At 43.8% G+C, this 25,295-nt stretch overlaps 1 protein-coding gene across 3 annotated transcripts; it reads right to left on the bottom strand.

Annotated features, from left to right (window-relative positions):
• Zdhhc8 (zinc finger DHHC-type containing 8) lies at positions 1–25,116 on the bottom strand. Of its 3 annotated transcripts, none has more exons than XM_089573672.1 (9): positions 24,705–25,116; positions 21,423–21,544; positions 19,005–19,067; positions 17,234–17,391; positions 15,453–15,625; positions 14,875–14,977; positions 12,110–12,201; positions 10,940–11,093; positions 1–2,670 (listed from the first exon to the last, which is right to left on the bottom strand). In XM_089573672.1, the coding sequence occupies exons 1-9, from the start codon at positions 24,794–24,796 to the stop codon at positions 1,867–1,869; spliced, it is 1,761 nt and encodes a 586-aa protein (XP_089429798.1). In that variant the 5' UTR covers positions 24,797–25,116; the 3' UTR covers positions 1–1,866. The 3 variants fall into 3 exon arrangements, with proteins under 3 accessions (XP_089429798.1, XP_089429799.1, XP_089429800.1); XM_089573673.1 differs by having other exon boundaries at positions 10,946–11,093; XM_089573674.1 differs by lacking the exon at positions 19,005–19,067.
• Between the last annotated feature and the right edge of the window lie 179 nt (positions 25,117–25,295).

Below are 25,295 nucleotides of genomic sequence, written 5' to 3'. Positions count from 1 at the left end.
TGAGCTCTTCTTGCAAGCTTTATTTCAAAGCCATTTTTAATTGCACTGCAGCAATCACAAATCCAATTGTTAAAGAATACTCTTTTCTGTTCTTGAATGCATCTGACTGAAAACATGCCACCAAACGTGCATGGGATAAAAACAAGGTGTGATCTTTGACAAATGCTCTGCTTGTAACTGCCTATGTACATGGGCCACGGTCACCTGCGTCCTCACTCAGTTTTCAACTAGCCCTAATCACTTGAGCCACCACACATCAGATTCCCACCACTGCAAAACACACGCTCGCACAGTTTCACATCAGTCAACTGATTCCATTTATTCAACAAACCAGATAAAAATGATGCTAGATCATTATTAACCTCTAAAATGTCAGCAACCAGTCAGCATGCACAAACATACCGTATGTAAAAAGAAAAAAAAAATGCCCTGCCAGCAAGGGGCTCTGCCAGTGTGTATAAACCACTTCTTTAAGTATAAGTGTCAACTGCAACTGAACTCACTGCACCCAGTGCGTGATGATGATCCTTATATTTTCAAACACACGGAACTGCTTTGTGCAGTGTGCAAAAGAAACAACTCCTTCTAAAGACAAGCCAACAATTAAAAGAGGAATCTGTGCACATTATAACTGCAACATACACAGAAAAAAGAAATTAATAGTGCATATAAAGGAAACAGTGGAGAAAGAATGGCCCCGAAAGAACGTTACTTGGGCCCTAACTGCTAACTACACGCCGGACAGTGCAATCACATTTTTCGAACATTACTCTTTCGAATTGGCACTTTGACAAATAAATGGTAATACTATAGACCACAGGCCCGAGAGGAATCACCAAAGCGTTCCTTCAGTCATGACACCTCTTTTGATAACCCAAGAAAACGAAAATGGCAAGGCTGTGGCAAACACTGCAGACTGTGTGGCGGTGCATGAAAAAGATCTGCAAGACCCGTGACATATTCACACATATGTACACTGTTACAATTTAAATACAGCCGTAAAGAAGTGAGCATTTTAAAGTGGCCCACACAAGCATAGCAAAAAGTGTCTGCTCAACAAGATAACCTGCTTGTTCCTCTCAAGAAGCCTCAGCTGTACACTTGCTTAGCTTAGCCGGACGCTCGCGAGCCCATGCAGAAAGCTATAATGACAGAGGTGGCTTGCCTAGCTCTGCATTCTGAGGGAGAAAGTCTCAACAGCAATAAATAACACTCAAGCTCGGTAAGAAGAAAAGGGGGGGAAAAAAAAAAAGAGTAATTGACTTTTGAGGTTACAAGAGATAGCAAAAAAGTGGGGCAATAACTATGACAATAATAACGTAGCAGTCTTGGCACACCAATGCTGACTCTCTCTACAGATGTGCCTTCGTGAACACGGAAAACAACAAGAAACATGGATTACCAATCAACAAAACAAGCATGTCTCTACAGCTGCACTTAATGTACATAACAGCTCACAGTTTCATACAGTTACAGTACACCAGGGCCAGCCGATGTCATTCAGGAGGCCAGGGTCCCTGCGCACAATCTTTGCTCGTGAGGGGGCCAAGCCCTGGCAGTTCTTTTTAAGCCCTCCCTTTTTCTTTGTCCCAGTGCAGTCCTCAATCATCAGATGCTGTCCTCGGAGCAGGGACAATGTGCTCAAGAGTTTACTGCAACCTCTGCTGATGGCACGAAGGTTTCTGCGGGCACGCCACAGCCTAGAGATGGCCTGAACACAGAGACTTGGAACAAACATCTGGCACAATGCCAAAGCAACAAGGACTCTGTTTCACCCACTCGGTCTGCAACACTTTGACGGACACGACAGGTTTCAACACTGTGCCCCGTGTTCAAGGCGGCACACACCACCACAAAGCTGACCAGCTACACTGAAATCTCGTAGTTCATGTCATACACGGAGCGCCGTTCGCCAGACGCGGGCACTGTGCCGTCGGCACTGGTGTTACGCTGAGGCCGCGCTCCGCCAGTGCCCTTCTCTAGAGAGTCCGTCATCTCCAATGCCTTCACAAATGACATGGGCCGGCGTGGAGCAGCCCGTCCCGGATGGACACCTTCCAGCACCGAGCCCTTGCCCTGCGGAGGGGTGCCTCCGCCGCTCAACCGGCGCGCAGTTGACACACCACCACTCGGAGTCGGCGTGACCCTGACGTCTCCCCGCGACCCGGGTCGGGGAGGATGCTGCAGCTGCTGCTGCCTCACCTCCCAGCCGAGCAGTGTCCGATTGGCGGAAAGGTCGGGAGGTGGCGCACACGGCGGATAGTTGCCATTGGCCTGGTCCAGTTCACTCTCGGAGACGAACCGGCGGCCCGAGGGACTCGTCCTGCCGCCCAGCCGCCGTGGTGCCGATCCGGGTGATGGCAACGGCGGGCGGCGCAGCGGCGAGCCGACCGTGGGACTGGTCAGGCTCCGGGGTGGCGTGCGGCATGGGCTCTGTGGCCAGCGCAGAGGCTGCAGGGGGATGCTGTTTGAGGGAGCAGCACCTCCAAGGCTGCTCGGAGGAATCGGGTGCTGGGATGCATCTCCGGGCAGGAAGCCACTCCCCGTTGGGCTGAAGAAGTTGGTCTTGGAGCCATGGTGCAACGGCTGCGGCGGCGAAGGCTCACAGTCACGGGACTGCGTCGCCTCGAAAGTGTCGATGTCAGATGGCTCGACCAAGCCTTGTGACATCTGCGAGGAGGATAAGGAAGAGTGAGCCTATGTACCATCCTTGAATCCAGTTACACATGTGAAGAGAAAGCTGGTGACCTAAAAGAATGACGGCTAGCTGTAGAGGCTGGCTGCTCTTTAGGTACTGCCAGAAAGATTTTTCTCTATTCAGAGAGAACTGAGGACTTCGGACAACATCCTAACAACATTCAGCACATAATTCTATCAGTAAACGAAATGACCTTCACAATGCTAATTTCCGACGACTCTCAGCTGCTATTCTATGATTAACAAATAAGCACGCACTTTAGCATTGAACACTTACTCAGCACTCAGCTTCATAACAAGAAAGATCAATGGGCACACACAAGTACAGTGGACTGAAACAGCAGAAATAATGCTTATTTATGGAGCATCGTAAGCAAGACCTCTATGCCACTAGTGAATACTATATAGTAGCAAATACGTCACAATGCATTACTACTCGTGCAACTAACAATCATGCACAAACACAAACATACAAACTCATGACCATGACAAACCTGCTGAGGTGCAGTATAGATACAAGCAGCTACAGTTTTTAATGCGGTGCATGCAACTGCGTTTTTAAGCGCGGATTTTTAAGATGTGATTTGTATCCAGATAAAGTCAGTTTATACTAGGAGGTATAAAGTAAAGGAATTTTTCATGGAAAGGATTTATGTCTGGTGTCTTCTGCTCTTGGCTCATTGCTGATAAGAGTAGTACATCTAAGATCTTTAGCTTCCATTTTAAAACTCGCACTATTTTGAAATCTTACCGAGAATTTCTGAAAAAAACACACAAAAAAAAACATGAATTTATAACAGGCAAGCCCTTTGTTATCAGCCAGAATGTAGCTATATTCAGTGCTTGTTTCGATTCACTTCACACTTAGGACAAGTGGTAAACCAGTGCACCAGGCAAGAAAGCTCAAGAAGCTACCAAGATCTCAAGCAATGCAGAAAAAGGAAGAGATAAATGCAGTACACATTAGGCTAAGTGAAATTCCGCACACAGAAAGAGGCTAACAAAAAGCTTCACCGCAATGGCATCTATGGTAAGTTCTCACCAGGAGGAAGTTCTGACATGCGTATAAAATTGGTCTGTTAGTTAGCACCACTCACACTTATAAAATATAATGAAGTGTACACTTCAAGAAGCCGCCACATTTATATAACTTTGCACATAAAGTGCCAGACAGTGATGGGCACAGGAAACAGCACTATAGTTAGTACCTTTGCACGTGAGCCTTCGCTATGCCCATTAATTCACAGGCTGACATTAGGCAAAATCAAGATGTGGCGCAACTCATCTGCATTCCTGAAAGGCATTAGCCACAATGCTTTTAACCATTTCGTTTGACCAGCTCTACTGAACAACTCTATATTAACATTAAAAAAAACTGAATCACCTGACAACACTACTTTTAGACCATTCTTGAAGACCCACTTTGACAACATGCCCTTCGCAGAGAAGGTAGTCAGCCCAATGAAGCTGTCTTCCGTCAGAAATGCAAAACGAAACTGCCACAACCTGATAAGCACGTGAAATAATAAGCTTGTGAAAAAGCAGGTAGCGTTTCTTGAAGGGCTAACTGCAATGAAGACTGATGGCTGAGAATGACACATATCAGGATCAAAACACAAAGCTAAAAAATGCCTGCTGTACCTTATACAAACCTACATCAGCAGTTCATCAGCAAGGCAAGAAAGACATTGGGAGAGAAAATATTTCACTGAATGCCGGCAATGCTGTTCCTTTCACAAAGCAGCTGACCCATGAAAAAGCATCAAGGCTACTCTGTGAAAAACTAACGAGCAAAAATATGTACAAAGGGCTTTGCCAGCCACAAGCTTCTCAGATCCCCAAAGCATTAAAAAGCTGCCTCAAGATAGCGCCCTTGGACTTGTACCACAGCACAGATTACAAATGAGAGACATTGATCGTGATCGCCAATGACACAGTACTCGTGCTGCACCAACGACCAATGACACAGTACTCGTACTGCACCAACGACCAATGACACAGTACTCGTACTGCACCAACGACCAATGACACAGTACTCGTACTGCACCAACGACCAATGACACAGTACTCGTACTGCACCAACGACCAATGACACAGTACTCGTACTGCACCAACGACCAATGACACAGTACTCGTACTGCACCAACGACCAATGACACAGTACTCGTACTGCACCAACGATCAACAGGAACCTGAGCCTATTTCAATGCCAGCCACGACTACAAGCCAAGCACACCAAGCGTGGCCTAGACGTACATGAATGAGTTAAAAACAAAACAAACAATGAAGAGCAAAAAGTACATAGCCTACGAAACTGTTAGGCGCCAGGCAAGAAAGCTCAAGAAACTACCAAGATCTCCAGCAATGCAGAAAAAGGAAAAAAAAAGAAAGAGATAAATGCAGTACACATTAGGCTAAGTGAAATGCCGCAGGCAGAAAGAGACTTAACAAAAAAAGTTGCGCCGCAATGGCATCTACGGCATGTTCTGACCTGGAGGAAAAGTGTCCAATCAGACAGGCGTGACATTATATATCTTAAAAAAAGAGAGGAGGGAAGAGAGAGAGAAAAAGAGAGACAAAAGAAAATGTCAGCAAGCCAGAGCTCATGAAGGAAAGAATAAAACGAAGTGTGTCAGAAAAGTGCAGCACACGCATTAGCTCAGCTCTGTTTTTGAGAATAGCTTTTTTGTTTAACCCCTTAACTAGGGTTTTTTTTTGCCAACCATGCCCTGAGGAGTTTCTTCACCAAAAATGAATGCAGCAATCTGTCGCACAAAACGAACAGAACTAACCCAACTTCATATCTCAGTGGACGCCATTAGATGTTTATGACATCTCAAAGTCCAATTCTTTCGCTTCTCACGTTTTTCTTAACATGATAGATTTTGAAGCAGGATTCAGCACAGAGGGCGACATGTGCAGCTTGAGAGCATCCATGTTTTGTCCCACACTATCCTGTTTCCCGAAAGACGTGAACTGGAGGCCCTGACATTCACTTCGACCCCTTTCTTTCATTTAAGGCTGTGGGGGGGGGGGGGGGGGGGGGGCAGTATTTGGACAAGCGGATTACCCCACTCATGCAGTCACATCGTGACTGCCTTTGCATTCAACTGCCATGTTGTTGCACCGCCATGGTTGCCTCCATAGGCACGCTGGGCTATTGATGTGACATGAACAAGCTCTATGAGAGAATATTTCCGCTACCAACAAACAGTTGGTACAGTTTGCACGCAACGCACACTATATGTTGTACCTAACCTTTACTGTACATCTTATTCCTTGTGCATAAGTACAGTCAAAGCTCAATATAATGAACATGGATATTATGAATTACTGGCTATATAAAGCACTCCGTAAATATCCTTCACAAAAACATGCATTTTCTACTTCACATACTGTACGCGACTGGCCATGAAACGGATACGTCGAACTCCCCAGCCCCGAGAGGTGCTTGTTCGGATGGCAGGTGGCAGGATTTGCCTCAGAACTCAAGTGACTGGTGGTGAATCGCCACAAGCACCTTTGAAATGTTGCTAAAATGTGGGGCAAGTTATCTCCACTTCTCAAGTAAAGACCAAATTTTATATTACGAATATTGGTTATATCCAACTATATAACTATATAACTATATCCAAGGTTTGACTGACTGTGCAGCATGTGTTTTTCCTGCCTATTCTGATCTCTCTACCTGTGCCTTCAATCTAAAGGTCCCTGCTGATCACTCTATGCTTTGTGACAACATCGATTTGCCGGGAAGAACGCACGAATGGATGAGAAACGCGAGGCTTCAAGAGCGGAATTGAGAGGAAAAATTTAACACAAGGGGGGGGGGAAATCAAAGGTTCGGTAGCGCTAGCTGTCCCTTCATACCATTTACCCATCTGCCCAACTGCCAGCATGATCACAACGAAAGAGAACATTAGGCTTAATGCCATCAAAAAAATTCTGAGTCTAGGACCTGCTATCTCAGGGCTATTATTGTATGCTCATTTCTGTAAAAGTTACGGCACCTTTTCAGACTGCTCATTATGCTGGGCCATCACGGTGTACCAACCCTTTATTCTAGTTGTTGCTTTTTTAACTCTTTCCTTAGCACACACACATCAAGCATCGTCAGCCCACTAACAATGATTTTGTGCACAGATTTCGGAACCTTCGTGCTGCTTATGGGCTCGTTGCGTATCTGACCTGTAGTCAAAGACCCGAAGTTTCGTTTCTGGTGTAGTTCTCTCTTTTCCCGCTAACGGCGACTTCGCCGATGGACTTGGGAGCCATCTGCGTTGCTTACGGGCATGCTGCGCCATCTGGCATGTAATTACACAAATAAAACTTCAATGCAGTTCTTTGTTTCCTGCAAGGCAGCATTTTTGAATGTGCCCAGGCTCAGAAGACGCGGTAGCGTCGAAGTTGCTTGCAGCCTCCAATTGTGCAACACGCGGTCTAAAGCGTTGCGTATCTCAGGACTCCACTTTTTCTGCAATTAATTTTATCGATGACCTGAGCAGAAGCAAGTCTGAAGGTACTACTGCCTTTTCTCGAGAAATCAGTTCTGACATCGGTGATGACGAAAAACAGCCTGAAACACAGGCAGTCATGCTCTGGTGCCCAACTATTGGGTTTCCAGTTATTGCTTTGAAGCAAGAATGCTATTCAGGATAGAAGTTTGTTTTTTTCACAAGTAGTGGCCAATAGAACATCAAACATTTTGCATATTTCAGAATTTCAAAAAATTCATAACGTTTTTTTCCTTTTAGCTGTTAGCGTGTCTTCTCAAGTTGTGTTTCCTGAAAGCTTGTTTTTGGCAAATAAAATTTTCTGCTCCAAAGCGCAATTTGTTATTCATACTTATATGCCTAAAAAGCACAGTTACTTAGCTTTGCATTCACGTACTGTATTAAATTTTAAATGCAATAGTTTTTGCAGAAAAAAAAAAGCTACTGAAATCCAACTTGGCTAAGATGCTCACAGCAGTGCGCTCTACCTGATGAGTATGCTAACTTCCCAACAACAAGGGACGGTTTGGGCCCATTCTCAACATATAATTTCTGTTTTGTAATTTCACTTGGTGTAAAGTCAAGTGCACGCGTCTAAACCTTGATCACAAATTGCTGAATGCCGGTAAGGCGCACACGAGATGCAACACAATCTGTGCTGTTTTAACTACACATCGACATGAATGAAGTCAACCTTGAGCCTTGCAATGCTCATCAACGTTTTTGAAAAGCAGTGAACCATATAAGTGGGCTCCAATAACAGGATAAGAGTTGCAAGCAGGACAACACTTTCAGAGCAAACACCAAGAGACCAACAGTCTAATAACCAGGATCTCTGGGAGCCAGTCATGTTAAGTAGAACCTCGTTGCTTTGAAGCCCACCAGACCGCGAAAAATGTTAGAGTTGTGTGGGTTTTTAGACCATTCGAAAACTGAACATAACAAAACAAAAAAGCAGGCGTGAAACATTGTTCAACCATGTGAAGGACTTCCGAGTTGCAACTGTTGCATGCTACAAGGCTGCGTTCGACGTTTCACAGCTAAATCCTCCTGTAGTGGGGGGCTTGTTTGGACTCGTGTAGTACAGATCGCACTATTAAGCTTCAGGGTCAACCAGCACACAACTGTATCTCGTGCAGTGCTCCCTGCGCCGCGTTTGTTGTGGCATAGTTTCGCACTTGCACCTTCAGTCGTTCGCTGCAGTGGCAATGGAGCTGCACCAAAAGCCGCAACAAGACTCATGCTGCCCGTAAGTGTTTTCTGCATCGGCACAACACGCCAGAAGCCGCCGAACATGGTGGCGGCTAAACATCGATGGAGTCTAAAGTTCCGCTTTGGCTCTGTCGCCGTTCCGCGAGCGCTATATGTAGCCAACCTAGCATGCTGGAAAGCTGCCACAGTTGTGACGCAACCACAGAGTCTGTACTGCATGGGTTTCTGTGGCTGCTTGGACAGGACTGGCTCATGAAAACGCAGCACCCGTTAAGGGGGGACGAGGGTCTTAAAACTGACCTTTTTATTTATGGCTCGAATCTCATGAAATTTTGCACACAGATGTGTTTTTCTCTTCTGATTCTAAAAATGTATTCATAATTGAGCTGGTTGTCTTAGATCAAAAGTTATCTTAAATTCTAGAGTGTAATTAGGTAATTTCTTACGCAGCTTTAATGAACTTTCTCATTGCATTTTGTTGCTTCTGATTACATGAATTGATAGCCAGCGAATTCCCATACCCGATGACATTCTTACTTTTTTTGTTTAGGCCACTTATAAATAGCAATTTACAATTAGCTTAACAAGCTGCAGTGTCAAATACTGTGACTTTTACTCTCGACGTAATATATCGCGATGACATCCCTTTAGAGAAAAACAAAGAATGTCATCAAATATGGGAACTCTCTGGCTATCAGTTCATGTGATTAAAAGCAACAAAATGCATTGAGAAAGTTCATTAAAGCTGCATAAGAAATTAGCTAATTGCATTCTAGACATTCTAAGATTTAAGACCACCAGCTCAATTATGATTACATATTTGGAATCAGAAGAGAAAAATGCATCTGTGTGCAAAATTTCATAAGATTCTAGCCATAAATAAAAAAGTTAGTTTTAAGACCCTCGTCCCCCTTAACGCAACAGCGAGGTTTTACAGTAAGCAAGGCTTTACTGTATATGCTGATGAGCTTGTGCCATCAAGATAGGGATGACTTAGGAACTGCACACCTGGTGATAACTGATAGAGCCTGTAAGCACTGCACAAAACTGAGCGAGAAATCTGACTTCTTTACATGGACTACTTCTTCAGTGAAGCATGAAAATTTGCCCCAGCATCACGCATGCCTGAAAAATAGAGTCTAGCCCACTAATGCAGCAGTAACGAGTAGATTCAAAGACAAATTTCCTGCCTATCCATTCAGTGCAGGTTGTCATGCACAAAATGATCCTTGAGAAAACAAACAAACAAAAAAAAACAGCACGGACACATACACAACAGATGATAGTGCCCAAGTTCTCGATCTCAAAGACTACCAAGTGTCCAATGCCACTGCAACAATCCACAATGATCTATTGTTCTACACCTAGTTTTTCTCCACAAGACTAATTATTAGTACAAACATTCTGAGGCATGCAGCCACAAAGGCAGAACTTATGTGCCCGCAGTTATTCACAACCACATAAAAATTCTTTTCATCGCACAAGTAGCCATTAGAATAATTATTTGCAAAAGTTAAGTCATGTAATGAAGCAGCCTGCGATCCAATTCTGTGCACACCACATACTGTAATACCAATGAGTTCTGCCGGGAATACCACAAATACGCACGTGAAGGTCCAGGAAAAAAAAAAGAAAAGGAAGGCTCAGCATTGTGTTTACAGAAGTGCAAATCTCAAGGGCCTCGTGCACATGATAGCCAAGAATAAATACAACAACTGCACTTCTCCTTTCCCCCAACTCTCTGGAGAACTGCGACTCGTTGCCGAATTGCCACTATGCTAAGCAGCTTCCCCACAAACCCAAAAGAGAAGACCTCAGACCAGGCACGTAGCCAGAAGTTATTTTCGGTAGGGGTCCCAAGTTAATTTTATGTATCGAGAACAGGGGAGGGTGACTTCAGGGAGACCTGAGCCCCCCAGGCTTTCCCCTGGATATCTGCCTGCCTCAGACCGAAAGAGCAAGGGGTAGAAGGGCCACGCTTGCTTTCTTGCATGAATGATATACAAATGTTGATTCCTCACCATCTACAGATACTGGACGCACTATAGTTGCACACAACTCAAGAAGGCAGTGGTGAATGCCCCTCAAAAGAGGCCCTTTAGCTAATGATGGTGACCGGTTCTTATGATGTCCGGGTCAATCCACTGGTGTGAAATCGCACAAGACTGGCAGATGCCTCTGTGAAATGAGGTTAACTAGAACGCTGTGACAATCAGTCAATGATGTTGGCTGAAAGACCTCCTCTAAGGGGTATTTGCTTCTGCATTCCCGACTTGCATCAGACTATAGATCAGGAAGCTGTGACACATTAAGCAGCACAAGCCAGACTTTTTCAAGAAATGGAGGTGCTCTCTAGCAGTTGTGGCCAACAGATCCACACTTTGGTTAATGTGCTGCCAATAAATGAGTCAAGTCCCACCTAAACAGAATACAAGCACACAGACCACAAACAACAACTCAAGGGCAGATCCATGCACCCCTGAAGCCATGACAACTAAAGACACGGAGAGAAAGCCAACGGAATAGGGCAGGCAGACCTTCACCTTGTTGTATGCATTGCCCATGGGGCTGCGCATGTTGGTGGCATTGTTGTCCGTGTAGATCTTCACCTGGTTGTCATTCTTCTTGAGAAGATTGGAGCAGGGAGGAGTGGCTACTGTCTTCTTGGCTTTCTTGCGATGACTGGCGTAGCTGCGGCGAGGGAAGAACAAGACACTGCTCGTCAGGAATGCTTCCGTCAAGCAGACACACAGACCCACGCTGACAGTTAAAGGATGGTAGCAAACCCTCAAAAAGTATCTATGCAGTGGCCTTCATGCAATGTCTCTGTGTTCACACGCACTAGCTTGCTTCAACCAGCTTTCATGACATGTCTATCACTTGGTGTACTGCTTTGCTTCAGTCTCTGCACAACTGTAAGTTGGCTCACAGCTTTCCACATACATGCAAACACAGAGCTGCACTGCACGCAGTTTGTGTCCAACCTATACAAATGCTAGGCAGAGAGACGACAATGCCCGTATGGGACAAGAACCGCATGCACAAATGTAACCGATCACACAGCACAAAGCCTCACAAGCATTCCTTTCTTGAAGCTCCATCCAGGTGAGCACGTGAAAACAGTGCATACTGCTAAGGTAGCTCTAGGTTCAATGGCAACACATCTGATTGAAACATTCAAGCTTACGCAGGCTAAGAAGCAATACAATTTCTTAAAACTGCCAAAAGAAAAAAAAGATCTCAGTGTTTTTGAGAGTTTCGTAAAGAGCAATTTATCCACCTTGGGAACATCAGGTAGGGGACACTTCCATTCAACTTGGCTAGTGTTAGGCCAAAAACATGATTCTGCGGCAGAACGAGAACCGCTACGCAGTGGTCCCCGCAGTGCGCAGATTTAATTCTAAAATTATTTGAAAATTAAATTTCCTGATTTCCACTTTAATAAATTCAATACAAGTGTATGTTTGGTATTAGGCTCGTACAAAAATTAAAGAATTTACTGGAGGTTTGCACCGTAAAAGTCACACCAAATCCACACTTTCTGGTGAACACTATACAAGCTGAACATAAAGGATGCATGTCCTGCCTTTCCTGCATCTGCCCATGGTAGATGAATGGCCACAGCATTCCTTTTCTCTCCAGGTAATTTTTGAGAAACTGTGTTCAAAGCCAGTGAATGACCTTCATTCAGAATTCAAGCAGCTCACCTTGGGTACTGAGGCCCACATATAGTATAGCAAATATTGTTCCAACAGCCTCTTGAGAAAGGATTGTAGCCACCTCGAAACTTTCCTGTGACCTAGACAGAAAGACACACAACCATGAGAAACAAAGGACATTTATCAGGCTGCAGCACAACATGTGCCGTCAAACCCCAGACATGGAGGAGCAGGTACAATTAGAAGCTCAGCACATTCCCTATGAACGATACTTTCACGGCACAATATGAGGAATGGAATGGGACTCAACCATGCTGCCTTCAGCATCTTGAGTGTCTCTGTACTGCACAATCTCCAAAAAGTTGTCAAATTTGATGCCTACGACTGCCTCATGAAATTCGTATGCTAAGAAAACGTTTAATGTTCACAACACTACTGATTCTTAAAAAATGGAAAAAAATAAAATAAAACCTATTTAGTTACGGAGATGTGAACTTCTGCACAGCCTGGCCAAGACAGTACGAAACATCCCTGATGTAAAAAAAAAATATGCGGCATAAAGAGCCAAAAATAAGACCGCCCAATGATTTTGGCTTCAAATACTGTGAAGAGGTTAGTGCTATCTACAGATTCAACGTTTGTGATCAGTGCAACGATCAATTCTCAAGCAATGGTCTGCTTGCGACGACTACTCTTCACTGGTCAGCCTCTCCATTCCTTCCTGAATCACAGTCAAAATCTTCTACCACAGCCAACTAAAATGTCACACTAGGGTCGTGTTATGCCCAATCACCTTTTAGTACACCATCCATAGAACAGACCCAGAAAAACAAACATGAATGTGTACTTCCTTCAACAGAATTGTTTCAGCAAAGTTCAGCATGTTCGTGGTTCAGTGAGGAGCTGAAATGTTCACCCCAACTTCTTTGGCTGTGAAATGCCCATTTTAGTTACTTAAAATTACACAAAATTACACAAGAGCACCGGACGTGTAATTCGGAGGTCGTGGGTTCGGATCCCACCGGCGGCATGTGGTTGTTTTTTCTTCTGCTTTTCTAATCAATTAGCTTTAAGCGATAACATATTCAGTAATATTCTAAATTGTTCAACACCACAAAATAAATAAATAAATTAAAAAAAAAATCCCCTGTGCCCCTTGGTTTCTGTGGCTGTTGGCTTCTTTCACAAAATAGCATAGTATGTCTTTCTGATCTGAAGGGGCTGTCCTGCATGCTAATTTCTTGCAAGTAGAAAAGTAGTGTCCAGTTGGTCAGCTTGTCATTTAGTGTGCTTGTGAGCGCATGCACACAAAAATGGTTAGTAACAGCCATTAATGCATAAGGACTTCTTGAAAGCAGACACCATCCACTAAGGTTAGTGTCACAAAACAATTTCTCAAATATGAGGTAGACAGCCAAGTTAAGGGTTCAGACTACAAATGTGTCATCTGCAGAGTGTTACCCTCAACTTCAGCCTCAAATGAATTCTTTTATCATCATCCGCGCAAGCTGGCCAATCCCAGCAATGACAAAAACACTAATGCAAACTCATACTACCAGTTCTTACAATGCACGAAAACTTGGACAGACAGAAATAAGAAAGGCGTACAGAGTGTTGACTGAGAATCAAATTTTGTTGGGCCGATTGGTTTCTCATTCTTGCAATTTTACAGCACATAGACATGGACAGACTGAAGAGAGGGAGATGCACACAGTGCTGTGTGTCATTTTTTTTTCTGTGTCTGCATCTTTGTGCATAGTAATACCACACTGTAGTCATTTCAAAGGCCCTCGAATCAATAGTCTATTGACTCAAAGGTAAACCGAGTGCTACTACATTTGAACCCGATTATATCAAACTGGGTTAGATCGAATTATCCATTATACCGAATAATTTCAGAGCACTCTAAAGCTACAAGGTGAACGTATAGATAAAAGTACGGCTAAATTGTACAATAATTAGCAGTGACATGCGATAGATTGATCTTCAGGCCACACTGGACGATTCAAGAAGCTGGCTCTCCCTCAGCACATATCTGCAGAGTAGCTTTCCCGCATGGACCTGCGAGTGCTACAGTGCTATGCAGCGCACAGACCAATGATGACACGGATTTTCTATGACACTGTCTGTGGGCACGCACATGTATAGTGTGTCGTGCTGCCATCGGTGATTTCGCATGGTTTTCGATGAGACTGTGTGTGTGTGATGGCAGTAAATATAGCTGGGTGAAATAAATGAATGAAAAATAATAGCCCCTGCCTGCACCACTTTCGTACCTCCACCACTTTCACAAAATATAAAAATCATATAGAAATTATATAGAATGTTTACAGACAGCATACAGAAAATGAATTTCCATATATATTTCCATACCATATGGACTCCATATTCTCATAATTCCATAAGAGCAGCTCAAGTGAAATGTATCAGTAAGGAGGGAACTCTATAAAGATCTTTATCAAGATCTTGAGGGAAGATTATTGCCAGCAACTGTGGCACCAGAGCTCTCTGGTGTGAGACGATGGAATCACTCGATGGCAATCGAGTTTGCCCAGTAGTAGTGGCACAACTCCTTCGATTTCGATACCGACAGTGAATCTCGAAGGCTCCCAACCCAACAGCCTTTTGAAGTGCCTGTGTGACAGGGATATAAGAACTATAGGGAACCAAACCAACTAACCCAGCAGAGCATGACTCGTAATGGCAAACAGCACCCCGAACCACACTAAAACAAAAACTCCACTGCAACAGTTGTAAAACGCTGACCTAGGACCTGTGATTTTCGTCAAAGCGGAGTGGACAGTCGCTCTCACCTGCTCATTTGTGGTTCGGCCTCGGGAGACTAGAACTATGTGAAACCCCGTAAGGCCCAAGATGGGGATGAAGAGTATGGTGCAGATCACTATGATGGCCATTCTGGTGGTGGCGCAAAGCTCAAGTCAAGGAAGGTTCCAATGTGCACATAAACACCAACACCTTTTTGTTCGTTTTGCAGTAGCACAATGTCATGAAGACCACAATAAAGTGCAAAAGCAGATATAAAGTGAAGACACAAAACAACCTGAACACAACTAGTTCTAGAGGGCAAAATGAACCATGTTTTCCTTGAGCATTAACTTCACAGAGGGCGAAGTTCCATTTTCATGGAAACAACTGAAAAGTGCTAGTAGACGGGACGAAAGAGAAGACACAGACACAGCGCATGCGTTTGTGCTCTCTTCCGTCGCATCCTGTCTGTTAGCGGCGTTCCGTCGCTTCCATCAGCATGCAGCAACCAGCCCAACTAAGCCCCCTTCTTGAATCCATTTTCATCAAGCATTTACCTCACCAGGGGTAGTTAGGTGGACGCTCAACAAAAGCACGGCAAGACAAGAAGGCAAGACAAGGATACGTGATGATGCTGTGGTGACTGTTGAGGCGCTGGCGGTTGTCCAGGATGTACACGAGGCACAGGGCAAAGATGGAAATCATGTGGGTGCTGAGAAATATCAGGAAGAGGAAGAAGTAGCGGTAGTTGCGCCGCCCTATGCAGTTGTTCACCCAGGGGCAGTGGTGGTCAAACGTCTGCAAGGGCGGCCAAGAAGAATCAAGACGAAGAAGGCCTTTTCAACACAGGCTCACGAGCTGTGCTCCCAGACTAACTACAAAGCCATCTTTCCACACATAACGACACTAGCATTTCACGCTGACAAACGAACTTCGAATTATACACTAACCTAGCTTTACAGAGAGCATAACCTATGCATCTTTCGACCAGACTGGGATCCTCGCAACAGAGGCATTTGAAAAAAGGTGCGTCATGGTTTAACAAAACCTGCAATGCAGAAGAATAATCTGCAGTTTCTAAGCATTTGTCAGACTGAGAGCCAATTGCGGAATAACTGACTCAAGCTCACTGCAAATGAAACTATAATGAATGGCTAAAAGGTAAAGTGAAATTCCTAAACGGAAGCACAGACATTAAATAACACTTAAATTGGAAGTTGTACTGTAGATGCTAAGCACACTGTTATGTGTAATGCCGCACTTAAATGCTGACAGCACCGACAAAACCCATGCCATGTCCACGAGTTGCACGGCAACCCCAGAAAAGATCGCAAGTCACACAAGATTCACAAAAAACTAGTGCAGCACATATCTGACAGGGCTGAGAGATTTCTGCTTCCCAGCAGCACCATTCTTTATTCTCATAGAAAAAGAAGTTAACCAACCCTGTGGTTCTGGCCTTGCAAGAGCTTGTCACGCTTTTCCCTCAATACCAAGCTTCTTTTCTTTTTTTTTTCAAGATCCAAAAGTTTCAAGATTGTATAATTGCACTCCCATACTTTTTTTCTGTATCACTAGCTCGAATATACATTTCGCACATCAGGCTTGTAACCTTTCGACAAAGAAGAATGTTCCAAGGCGACAGCCGCTTACTAGAAAGGGCAAGTTCCACACGATGCATTGCTATTTCCTGACTCACCAACATCTCTGCTCCCAGTCATTAGCTCAGCATTTACAAGAAAGGGCAAGTTCCACATGAGGGACTGCTGTTTTCTGACTCATCAACTCTCTATTCTTAGTCGCTAACAGACAGCGTCAACGGTGTGTCTCCGCACTCCTTCCACTTCGCAGGAGGTGGTCACAATCAAACTTACATTATTCTGCGAGTATGCAAACACTCTGTACGTCAACATAAATTCCCTCCAAGAAAGATGCCTTCAAAAAGAAATTAAATTACTGGAAGAAATGTCAACACACCCCCACACAATACCTCTCATGTCCTATGTATGGTCTCTACAAGCCTGACAACTCCCAACAAGTTAAATATCATGAACAACCCTCTTCAAGAATACCGAATCCCCCACTAGATTTGCTGCCAGAGCATGTACTGGTGCTGCAAAAATGCTTCCAGTAATGAGGCGCTTCAAAATTGCCGGGAAATATGTTCTCTTCGCCTTCTAAAAACATGCAACATGGTGAGGTGCAAAATGCAAGCTGCACAGGGCCCAGAAAACCCACAGGAAAAGTGAAGAGCTTGAGAAGGACTGGCAGCTCTAGAAGTATGCAGTTTCCTCTTACCACATGTCTGCCCATTTCACCCAATATACCAACAGAAAAGAAAGAAAGAAAGAAAGAAAGAAAGAAAGAAAGAAAGAAAGAAAGAAAGAAAGAAAGAAAGACCCTAACCTCAATGCAGCTGTTGCACACGCTGCAGTGGGAGCAGCGTGGCGGACGGTAGAACTGGCAAGTGGTGCACCACTTCATGCGGACTGTGATGCCGTTGATCTCCACATTCTTGTACAGCGGGAAGCGGAAGTCATCGTCCTTTTCGTGGTATGGCTTGTCTGCAGGGGAGAAAGAAGACGAACACGGGGCCACAAGGCCTTCCATTCAACAGCTTGCCCAAATGTGGCCAAGAATACAAACTTCCTCAACGTCAGACATACGCTGAACTAAAATTCCTTAATTTTGCATGGCCAAGCATCGCCAGCACTCATCTGTACTGAATGCTGTGATGAGCCTAGTTCTGTCCTCCGTGCAGCAAATGCACCTTTCTTTTTCCTTCAAACTTAAATCAATTACAATTCTGCTATCACAAGTGGCAGAAGAACAAAATTCTTTTTTTTTTTTTTTTCAGATTGACCCGAGAAATAGTTTGGGGACATTTCCTTTTCTTCAATAGACGTTCACATAACTGCTGCAAAGAGTAAATTGCCGTAATAGCAACTCACACTTCCATAAAATATATTAAACGAGTATAGACACCTAATTTTGGCGGCACGTTTTCTTCTCTACAATGATGGTGAAGACGCTGCTATGCATGAATCACCACGTCGTATTCGTCTATGAGTGGTAAATAATTTATAATCAATTTTTTTTTTATCATGCTGTTTTGGTTTCAGTTTCCACAGCCAACAATGGCTGTGATGTCAAAGTGTGGTTTTATGACATGTGAGGAATGAAAAACGTCGATATAATCACTGATTCATCATTTTAATTCACTGCAGTGCTGAAGCCAGCCTTTCTCAAGAGCCAGAACGGCAAAGAATGTAGAAACAGCAAGTACATTGCAGTTTTTTCATGCTTCAAACGACCCATAACCACACTTTGACGTCACAGTCCTCGTTCGGCTGTTGCAACCGAAGCCGAAAAACAGCATGAGAAAGAAATTCGATTATAAATTATTTAGTGGTCTTAGGAGAATACCAGGTGGTGATCCACGTGTAATAATGCCTTACGCATCATTACCACACACCCAAATGTTAGGTGCCTGTACACCTTTAAGGCCAGGTTGACACAACAATCACACTTCTCAGAAGACAGCAACACTCAAATACATGACTGCACATTATAAACACAAGACACACAAGATGAAAAACAAAAACAACACACAAAAAGCATAGCAATTCCACCCAAAATCCCATCTGAGCTTTCAGACAGTGAATGTAGTCTATAAAGTGGCAGGGAATGACTACAGACGAATGCAGCCATCTGTGAAAAACAACTCTGTGTACCTGCAGCACAGAAATGATGAAGGAAGGTAAAAAAAAAAAAAAGAACTCTCTTGTTATTTTGCATTGCCTGCCAAGGCTGTAAAAGACTTTCCGAAGCAAAGCCTTTTGCTTTCTCTGTAAAGCAGTTCACTAGCAGACCTAAACGAGGATTTCATTCCATTACGAAGGTTAAAAATAGGCTCGTGGACGGCATTCCTGCTATTAATGCTTTGCAAAAACTCTTCACCTGTCCTGTAGGTAAGTCCTCGACCCAATACACCCGAAATAAGTATACACCGAACCCTGCCGTAGGGAGCAGTGAAACTATAACTTTTTCTTGTAACCAACGGACACGCCTGGGGGGGCTGCACATCTGCCAACAGGGGAGCAGGACCACCACCACAGACAGACGAGGAGACGGGACATGTGCTGCTAAACAGATGCAAAGTGAAGATAAAACCCACATTCACGAGCAATATCCTCGATCACTTTCACAGCATATGAGCGTTGACGAGTGCATTTCTCTTCTATGACAGAAAAGGAAAACAAAAAACAAAACAGGCAATCAAAAGCGAAAAACGTGCAATTAATGAGCAGTGCCTCAGAGGCAAACCAAATTTTTAAAACAAGAAAAGCAGGATCTATAGGCACCTTGAGAATCAGTTTGTGGCTAAACTGACAGCATGGAGTAATAGCCAATGATTATACAAGGCCCTAATTACGTGCCATTTTAACCTTCCACTTCTCCTTGGTCTAGGAGACATGAAAGAAAACATTATGCCAATGTCTGCATTTAATATGTCAGTAACCCCACACCAGTGCTTGAGTTTGGTTTCAGTAAAATACCACGTGTAAAAAAAAACACTGATAGGTCAAATATGGGAGAACACTTTATGGGTGAGGGGAGAAATTGGGACTACACTACGAGAACCTGTCAAGAGCATGCAACTAAAGACTCGATCTACCTAACAAAAAAAAAAAAGTTTCGTAGTGAGCAGAACGCAGCAATCTACCAAAAAAAAAAGAGCCAAACATGAAATAAAAAATCCTACTTTTACGATTTCCCATTAATTTTCAAGAGCCATTAGATTCACACACAATATTAGATGCAAGAAAGCAAACCAAGGCAATGATTGATACAATAGGAAAACTTTATAACGCCTTGCTTGCTATGCAATACATAATTCATAAGCCAATTCAGGCATAAAAGAAAAAGGAAGGCCTCGCGTAATGCTTATGCTGCACCTTTAACAACTGAATGGCACTCATCAAATCAGCTATGAGAAGACTTGTCTGTGTGGCAAAAAAAAGGAAATGAAAACAGACACACAAACAATACCACGAGTGCTTTGAAAATGTGCTAAGCTTCTTATTAGTGTAGCATCGTTCATCCCCACTGAAGTAGCTATATTTTATATTAGTGAACATTTTACAGTAGTTACAAGGCAAAGAAAGGAACCAACTTCTTAATTACACAAATGCCTCACTATTTTACTTTTCATCACAGCATATTCTGAAGGTTCAAAGGCACTGGAACAAGACATTTGAGGTCACATCAACTGAAGCAATCTGCACCTGGAAAGTGGTGCTTAAAGCTGTGCAGGTGTGCTACTTGACAAGATGGTTCATAATCTTTTACAGCATTTTTCCAGCAAAACAATTTCTAGTGAGTTCGAAACAGTTCAACTAACATTTGAGCCCATCACCTTTCTATTGCAGTCAACAATCACATCGAGAAAACGGGAAGAACTAAGCTGACGTAACGAAAAAAAAAAGGGGGGGGGGGGGGGGGGGGCAATGAATAACCTATGTAAAAACCGGGATGACAGCTATTCTAAGCTGCTGAGGGTATTCAGTGTCTGTGACAAGCCCCCTGAGTCATTCCTGCAATAAATAAATTTGCAAAACTGACAAAGCAAAACATAATCAATGGCCTACTAACAGGGTGTAAAAATTTAGTGCACAGGGAACACAAGGGACGGAAAGTAAACGACGCAGACAAGCGCTTGCAAACGACAAACGACGCAGACAGATAGCGCTTGTCTGCGTCGTTTACTTTCCGTCCCTTGTGTTCCCTGTGCGCTAAATTTTTACATCATGAACGTTATCCAACTTGCCCAACTTTCCGCTTTCCTACTAACAGGGTCCCAACTAGTGCTCTGATCCAACAAGACTCGAATTGAGCTAGCCCTACTAGACTACAACTTACAACTCGTAGGTCACTATCTTTAGCTGTCTCTTCTTTCACCTCTACATTTGTGTGACAAGACCGGCGACAGCAGCGGAGCTCCTCCTGCCAGACTCTCAGTTTGAACGAACTAGACAAGAAGCCGGCCTAAAGATGCTGTCCTCCCGAGAAATGCTTGGCAGAGAGCCAGGCAGAGCCGTACAGGCTAACGTCTTCCCATGTTTGGCAGCAAGTTTCAAAAACTGGGCCTGACCTTGAATATGAGTCTGTGGGGTAGTCTATATAGATCTTTAAAATTGTCCATTTTGAAGGCAACAAAACCTATGAAGTGCACGCAGCCAGTCTAATGCCATCACAAGACAGGTGAAACAATACACTGTGCATGTCATGACACTGTCAATACTTGGGCAATCATTGTCAAATCTCTAGCAAGTGAGGTCAAACCTTATAAAGACCACTGTGAGGCGAAGTTATGGGACCCAAACCTTTAGTACAACGGAAACAGCCGTGTGAAAGAAGACAGATATGCGAATCCATCTTTTAAAGCAGGTTGCCATGCTTTCTTTCTCTGTGCACTGAGTGACTACAAGGCATAACAAATGACATGATATGCCCTCAACATAAATACAACGCACTAGCATGAGACAAGAAATACGAAAAACAGCAGTGGTTGCTGTAAGGATTCACTAATCACCTTTTGGGATGATGCCAGGATCCATAAAAGTGGCCAGGGAGAAATTCACAAGCACAAAAAATGTCACAAAGCCCTGAAAAATGGGGATGCTGTAGTGGTAGCGACCGGTCAACTCCGGACAGCTGCAACAAAAAAGAAAAGCAATTTTTACAGACAGCCTTACAAACAGCCTTCACCAAGTTTTCATATCAAGGGTTGTTCTTAAATGACACTCAGGACAAATTCATCCCATCTATGTTCTCAGTGAAAACTGAGTGTTTGACTCTTTGCGGGTATAATGATGTTTATAGGTAACAAAAGCTGCATCACTTGCCCATAAAAACTGGCACTTAAAGATGGTATATTTTTTTCCTATTCAGCCACCTGACTGAAATTTGTGGTGTGATCTGCGAAAAGGACTCAGTGATCATAGTTTGGATATCAATGACAGTGTGGCCTTGCCCCTGAGATTGGTATCAAAAAAGAATGTATCGACGTCACTGCAGTTTGCTTGTGAAAACAGCTAATGGAAGAAATATCTGTATTTAATTTTTTGGCCCTTTCTATCTTGCAATAGCTCTTTCCAATGCCTCTCTGTCATTAGAAGGCAGCAATATATTGATACAAGGCAGCTCCAATTTGTTGTAAGTCTTGCTTTAACTCTTTGACACGCTACTTTTTGGTTCCATTGAAATTAAATAATTTCCACCAGAATAGTAGACTCAGGCCTTGAGAATGATAATTTGTAAGTAATCCAGCTCAAAATATTTGCGACTGATTTCATGCAGGGAGGTGCAAAAGTTCGTACAACGTGTCATAACTAAAGAAAATTGCAACACTGAAATGCCGTGACTTTTCAAATAAACACCTGAACTATCACAGAAAAAATTTCCATATCGAAGGTGCTCGCTATGCTTGAAATTACGAAAAAAAAAAATGGTGCTAATACAGGTTGCAAATTTTTCCTTAGGGGCAACGGTAGACAATGACGTGCTACCACGCTCACTGTTTCGCTAGTTATTATTTACTGTGTTCGGCAGATGGCATAAAAATCAGCTTATTTGTGAGATTAAGGGTGGGAAATTCGCCTGAAGCAAAGACATCACCGCTAGCAAAGACATCACCGTAGACATCACCCACTCTCAGAAAATATGTGAGCTCACTTCGTACAGAAACCTAGCATGTCAGAGCTAACGTTAAACCATGAAAAATCGTGCTCAGACCCACTCAGCTGCACTGCCTCTTCGCCAAAAGCAATGGAACTGACCAGCGTGCTGTTGTGTTACATTACTGACCCTGCTGAGGCATACAAAAAGGCATTTTTTCATCAAAATATCGAATTCCAACCACACATCTCTGTTTGATTTAAAAGAACTGTAACAAGAATTACTAGCACTTAAAAATAATCAGCGTCCACTTGTTATTTTCTAAATGATGAGTGAGGTGTTCTAGCTCTTGCCGTAAAAGGTTTTTTGGTTTGGTTTGTGGGGTTTAACGTCCCAAAGCGAATAAGGCTATGAGACATGCCGTAGTGGAGGGCTCCGGAAATTTCGACCACCTGGGGTTCTTTAACGTGCACTGACATCGCACAGCACACGGGCCTCTAGAATTTCTCTAAAAGGCTCGCAAATTTTTGCTGCTGTTGTTTAAGTATGGCACTCAATGAAATGAAGAATTACAACTTGTGAGGAGGTACACTAAGAGTCATATACAGTAAAACTGCTGCTTTAGTTTGAAGCCACACATCTGAAGGCGGAAAATACAAATACAATTCATGCTGCACTGAAGTACAAGTGCAGCGTGCTGATAGAGCAAATGAAAACGCAAGGTTCCCCTCCATCACAATTCACTTCGAAATGTTTAACATTTATAGGTGTTGGCAGGCCAGCTAGAGAGCTGTACAACATCTGTTTGTAATGGCAAACCAAACGGCTCAAGGAACTCTTGTATTTAGTCTTTGTGAACTGCTTTTTCTCTGCTGCATCTGTTGGTTGGCAAGCACTAGCGGTCATTTAAAAGTAATGCTGTGCTTGCACGCCTAGAAAAAGAAGCGTGAACATTTGGATTCATGACATTATGAAGAAGGTTCATGAAATGCCATAAAACAAAATGCTACGAAAAATACGAAGCTGACAAACAGAACTGAAAGTGTCATGTGAAGACGACTTGAACGACAAAAGCACTACACTCACTTTCCAAACACTCTACTCGCAGCAGTGAACCGAGATTGCCAGCATTTTCATTTAATCTTTTCACTACTCAAGCTTTCTTTTGTCAGAAAACAATCTGTTCCCCTGCATTGTTCGAGCAGGCCATCTACATGAATAATGGCAAAACAAGAATCGTACATATCAGACGTCTTTCACGGCCTGCCACGATTTGACGAGTGTTTGGAATAGCCCGAGAAAAACCTTGTCGCAAGGGCGATGCGTAGTCCGAATCACCAGCTTAATAGGCACTGCGAGCGACTTATCTGCGCGGGCAAAAGTGCGGCGCGCCAGCGTCGTTTCTCGTGCTGTAAGCTGTTGGAAGTCGCGTTCCTCAAACATGACAGCTGCTGTTATCTGAGGAGAGGCGTGTCGTGCGGTTAGCTCACCATAACAATTGCAACGGGCAGTAAGCGCGTTATGGCACACTAAAAAAATGTCGGCTGGACTTTGTTCGCGTGAATAAGGCACGTAAAAAGATTGCGTTTTCGTAATTCCTCCCTACAACACCGTTTTCAGCGCAATGCCGAACAGGGGCGCTAAACAAAGCAACTTCACGTCGAATCAATGCTTCTTAAGGCACTGATACCGTGTTCGACGAACGCCCCATTCGTGAAACTGAGCACCGCTAGCACACAAGGAACGATCAGCAATCCGACACCATTCAAACACCACAGAGGCGAAACGATCTACTGTGTCCGGCGTTCCGGAGATTCGAGCTGTCAACTTGTTCGCGCGTGTCTCATACTGAAAGCCCAGATGTACTGCTTTAAGTGAGAACAAAGCAAAAACATTAACTGCGAAAAAAGTAGGATGGCTGGCTAATTCCAAATAAAACGAGTGGCGAATTTCGTAATTTTGACTGAACCATTGTAGAGAACCACGGGCTGCGACCACAGACCACAAAGGACCCGATCCCTTTGAACGCCACAAATACACGTGGGGTCGCGGGTGCATGCGCCCCGCAAATGCTAACGACCTCGCCCATAACGCAGCCTTTCCGGCCGCTCCTTACTCGCCTGACACACTTAATATTGTGACAAACATCGAAATTAGGCTTAATGAGTCTACACGCAAAGCAGGGAATCGTACTCACGGAAACACGAAAAACAACGTTGTCGCTGTGATTAACAGCGTCCATGCGCACGTCGCCGGTAGAAACCTCGTCTTCGACTTGCATTTGGGCATTTTTGTTGACAATATAGCCACCCGATCGGAATTTTACGAGTCAATCATAGGTTAAACGCTTGTCACTGAGCAGCTTCAGGTTAACATGGCTGATGACCCTTTGCGTCCACTTGGAGTTGGAGCTCCTCGAAGTTCCATCGGAGAACGACCATGATAGTCTCCTCAGGATCGGACACATTGAGTATGACTAAAGATGGGCAAGGCCGCCGTACACGAAACCATCGAAACCGTCTGTACCACTACCCCACAAATTTGTCGCATCCACTCCCATCTCCGCACATCTCCGGCAGAAATCTCGCGTCATTGTGGCCAGGCTTGGTTGGCGTAACAAGCGCATTCTGCACAAAGAAGCTACCTCGTCGTTCGCGCATAAGGACTTTTTACAGTAGCGTCATCTACCATATAACTTCCCCAGTAATAAATGCCGTGCTAATTAATAAGCGAAGGCGTGAACAAAATATGCGTATCAATGGCGTGATGTATTGGTTCATTCGTAATA

The sequence above is a fragment of the Amblyomma mixtum genome, chromosome 2 (genome assembly GCF_055824585.1).
Source record: "Amblyomma mixtum isolate Tamu chromosome 2, ASM5582458v1, whole genome shotgun sequence".
Classification (NCBI taxonomy): domain Eukaryota; kingdom Metazoa; phylum Arthropoda; class Arachnida; order Ixodida; family Ixodidae; genus Amblyomma; species Amblyomma mixtum.
This window is presented reverse-complemented; position numbering and strand designations above follow the sequence as displayed.